This window comes from Fukomys damarensis, unplaced genomic scaffold, assembly GCF_012274545.1.
Source record: "Fukomys damarensis isolate Sample0158 unplaced genomic scaffold, DMR_v1.0_HiC HiC_scaffold_20, whole genome shotgun sequence".
Classification (NCBI taxonomy): Eukaryota; Metazoa; Chordata; class Mammalia; order Rodentia; family Bathyergidae; genus Fukomys; species Fukomys damarensis.
Genome location: NW_022900932.1, coordinates 113,518 through 117,523, shown reverse-complemented (window position 1 = coordinate 117,523; position 4,006 = coordinate 113,518). Strand labels below are relative to the sequence as shown.

At 53.1% G+C, this 4,006-nt stretch overlaps 1 protein-coding gene across 2 annotated transcripts in view; it reads left to right on the top strand.

Moving 5' to 3' along the window:
- Positions 1-6: 6 nt before the first annotated feature.
- The window catches only part of Gabbr1 (gamma-aminobutyric acid type B receptor subunit 1), a 28,457-nt gene continuing 24,457 nt past the window's right edge, over positions 7-4,006 (top strand). The window contains exons 1-4 of one of the 2 annotated variants that reach the window (XM_010643462.2): positions 7-19; positions 578-781; positions 1,525-1,710; positions 3,500-3,520. In XM_010643462.2, coding sequence (XP_010641764.2) covers positions 760-781; positions 1,525-1,710; positions 3,500-3,520 — 229 coding nt within the window. In that variant the 5' untranslated portion in view covers positions 7-19; positions 578-759. The remainder of the gene's footprint in view (positions 20-577; positions 782-1,524; positions 1,711-3,499; positions 3,521-4,006) is intronic. The other variant, XM_019210548.1, reaches the window with a different exon arrangement.

The following is a 4,006-nucleotide window of genomic DNA, read 5'->3' as shown; positions in this document are numbered from 1 at the left end:
CCCAACGCCACCTCGGAAGGTGCAGCCTTCTCCCCGGCGACGCGGGCCCAATCCCTCCGCCGCCCCGGCCCGGTCCTCAGCCTGCAGCCTCGTCTGTCCCCAGGGCCCCACGCCACTCAACGACTCCTGACCTCTTTTCTGTCACCCCACATTGCTACCCAGCACCCTTTTTCTCTCTTCCACGTTGCTACACCACACCGCCTTTCTGTGACTCCGAATTATTTACTCAGCCCCACATGACCGCGATTCCTCCCCTTCCTCGGTCCCATTAGGAGATAGCCATAAGGTCCTCTTCTCCTCTAACTCACAGAGCCTCGCCTAGGCCCCTCTTTCTTGCCAGGTGCCACCCACATGTCATACCCTTCGCGATTACTTCATCGCTCCTCCAGTGCCCCCAACCAGGCCCTTCCCTCCCTCAGTCCTGTCCTTTGGCCCCCTTTGGGCCGGCTGGCTCGGTACCTGTCCCCACCCCACCCTGCTGACCACGCCCTGCTGTCCCCTGTCTCCTGCAGCCAGCCCAGCCTGCCCGGCCATGTCCCACCTTCCCTCTCTGTGTGCCTCCCCGACTCACCCCCAGGTTGCCAGATCATACACCCGCCCTGGGAAGGGGGCATCCGGTACCGGGGTCTCACTCGGGACCAGGTGAAGGCCATCAACTTCCTGCCCGTGGACTATGAGATCGAGTATGTATGCCGCGGGGAGCGCGAGGTTGTGGGGCCCAAGGTTCGAAAGTGCCTGGCCAACGGCTCCTGGACGGACATGGACACCCCCAGCCGCTGTGGTGAGTCCCCTCGGAGCCCCTGCTCCCTGGAGACCTTTCCTTTTCCTGCTCCAGTTTAGCCTTACTGCTTGCAAGTCAGCACTTTAAGTCCTGTGTGACCGAGTTCACAAATTCATTTAATGAAGGATTACTACTACCCTTTGCCAAAAGGATGCTGCTGGGTGCAGTTGGAGGTAGTAAAGCTAGAAGCCTGCACATTTCCTTTTATCTTCCCGTCCTTAGGCTCTTGATCATTGGATGAAACAATTTTATTATTCACTTTATAAGTTACTCTCTTTGAGGTAGCAGATTATTAAAAAAGAAAATCCTCTGAAATGATTTCACTACATTTCCTAACAATTCTGACACCAACTCAGAGATGGTACGCTTTGGAACCCAACACAAGTTTGATATTAATGTGAACCAACCGTGATAAGAAAAGCAAATCTGCTTGTGCATACAAAGTTATATACAGTACATCTACACATTCCACTGTCAGAGAACCGCCCACTACAGCAGTCTGAGAGGAGATCCCATTTTGTGTGCTTAGAGCTCCATCTTGGGTTCTTGCAGTGGAAATGCTGTGTCTTGTTTTGGAATGTGTGGATGTGTGCAGGGTTAAGGGAGGAGTAGGGATACAAAGCCTTTTGACACCTGGTTTTCTGTAAAGCAGGGTGCTTGTGGACCCAAACCCACACTTGCTCTCTCAGGGAAAGTGACCTTCTCCAACTCGCCTCTCTTCTCATTTTCCCGTCTCTCCACAGTCCGAATCTGCTCCAAGTCTTACTTGACCCTGGAAAATGGGAAGGTTTTCCTGACGGGTGGGGACCTCCCAGCTCTGGACGGAGCCCGGGTGGATTTCCGGTGTGACCCCGACTTCCATCTGGTGGGCAGCTCCCGGAGCATCTGTAGTCAGGGCCAGTGGAGCACCCCCAAGCCCCACTGCCAGGGTGAGGGGACCAGCTGGCCGCGTGCAGCTGATGAGGACACTTGATGATGGGAGTGGGGGAATGGGTGGGGTGCTGCGAACAGTGGGAGGGCTTGGAAAGGCGGCGGGAAGAGCCCAACTTTTCCACCATCCACCTGCCTCACACCTCCTCCCGCAGCCCCAGTATCTGCTCTACCTACGTTAGTGGCTTCTTTCTTCTTCTCTTGTCTTCTTCCTGCTCCCACTTCTTGGGTCTTGCTTTTTATTTTCCTTGGTGAACCCCACCCTCTCTCACCTTAAGGTTTAAATACTACAGTTTTCCCTAGACTAATCCCCTTTTTCTAAACTCACAACCTTCTCCGCCTCACCTCTTTTAGAATCGATCCTCCACCACTCATTCTATAAGAGAATTATTGTAAAGATTCAGAATTAATTCCTACGTTGTTTTCATAAAAACTGATAGTCCAAGGGGCCGGGGATTTAGCTCAGTGGTGGTTCCACCACCTGCCTCAAAAGCATTAAGGTCGAGTTTGATCCCTGGTACCAAAAAAAGCAAAAAAACCAAAAACCAAAACCTGATAGTCCAGTTTGCATGCCTGTAATCCCAGCTCTCTGGGAGACTGAGGCAGGAGGATCACAAGTTCAAGACAACCTGGGCAGTTTTTTTGTTTGTTTGTTTGTTTTTTTGAGACAGGGTCTCACTATGAAGTTGAGACTGACCTGGAACTCACTGTGTAGCCCAGGCTGGCCTCGAACTCACAGCGATCCTCCTGCCTCAGCCTCCTGAGTGGTGGGATTACAAGCATGCACCCCCACACCCGGCTATTCTTGGCAGTTTAATAGTGATTAGTGAGATACTGTCTCAAATAAAAAAAAGGGGGGGATGGTACTGGGGATGTAGTTCATTGCAAAGGCCCTGGGTTTATTCTCCAGTATAAAACAAACAGACCACAACAAAAATTGATAAGGAACCTGGGTGTGGAAATGTATTAGTGTAAAGGGACTCAAAATTGGGGGAACAGCTCAGGGGTGGGATGGGAGGAGACCAGATCTTTTAGACAGCCTCCTGTCATTCTCCAAGGGACTCATCTGTGGTGCCTCCCACCTTTGTTGCCAGCTAGGTCTGCAGACTTCTTTTTCTGGGCATGCAGACTCTCCCTCTGTAGTGCTCTCTCCTGGGATGCAGCAGCTCCATTTCTGTGCTTCATGCTGCTTCTACCCCTGTAAGGTACTTTTAGCATCTCAGTCCTGTCATTCTTCAACTTACTCAAGTTGTTCTTTTTCTAATTTATTGCTTTATTCTGGAAATGGGGTGACCTATTCAGGGGTGGGTTTAGTATGAAGCTACTGAAAGCTTAATCTCCACTTCCTTAGATGTCCCTCTCTGCTTTAACCACAGAGGGCTCTAAGCATGTCACATGTGGCAGTCAGTTTTTTGTAAAAATTGCAAAAATATAATATTTTAGTGGCAGTTGCTTAAAACCAATTGAACTTGTAATTTTTTTGCGCAAAGAGAAACCCCCTACATTTTATAATGTGTAGGCTCCACAAAACCAGAACCCACTCTGCCTTAGCTGTTGGGCTTCCCTCTCAAATTCTGTTGTCCTATGAAAAATAAAAAAAGAGACTGCACAAGTCCTGACCCCCAGCCCCACCTTGCTCTTATTCTCAGGCACCCTCCCCGCTGAAGCACAGGCTTCTGCTCTCCCCAGTCTTCGACACGGACAGGTGTGGGAGGGGGCTTGGGCGCAGGCCTGGGAAGCCGGGCGCCCTGGTAACTCTTCTCTGATCCCCGTCTTTCCTGCTGCCAGTGAACCGAACGCCACACTCAGGTGAGCTGGGCAACCCTCCCTGCAGCCCCTTCCTTCCTCTGCCCTCACAGGAGTCCTTCCCAGGCTGTGGATGTGTCCTCCACCCCTTCCTCACACTCATCCCAGTTTGCAGCCTCCTCTTTTCTGCCTACCTGCCTGGACTCCAGTCCCAGTTTTCAGCGGGACTGCGGTTCCTCGCTTCTCCCTGCCTGGCTGCACTCCCGGGACTCCAGCAGGGGGCGGCAGCGTGCTGGGAGGCCCCGAGCGTCTTCCTGGGGGGTCGGCCAGCCTCCCCGTGGGTGTCCCCGCCCCACGTCCTCCTCCCCTCTGACCCGGTCCTCCTTTGCTGGGGCTCTGCATCCCTGCGCCACTCCTCCTTTCAGACCTTGGGAGCCCGCCCCCTCGGTTGGGCGACTGCCCGCCTTGTCCCCCTTCCCCCTGGGGTGGGACCCTCCTTTCAGTGCCTCTCCTCCGCTCCTGCCTGCTCCTCCCCTGTCCTCCACCCCG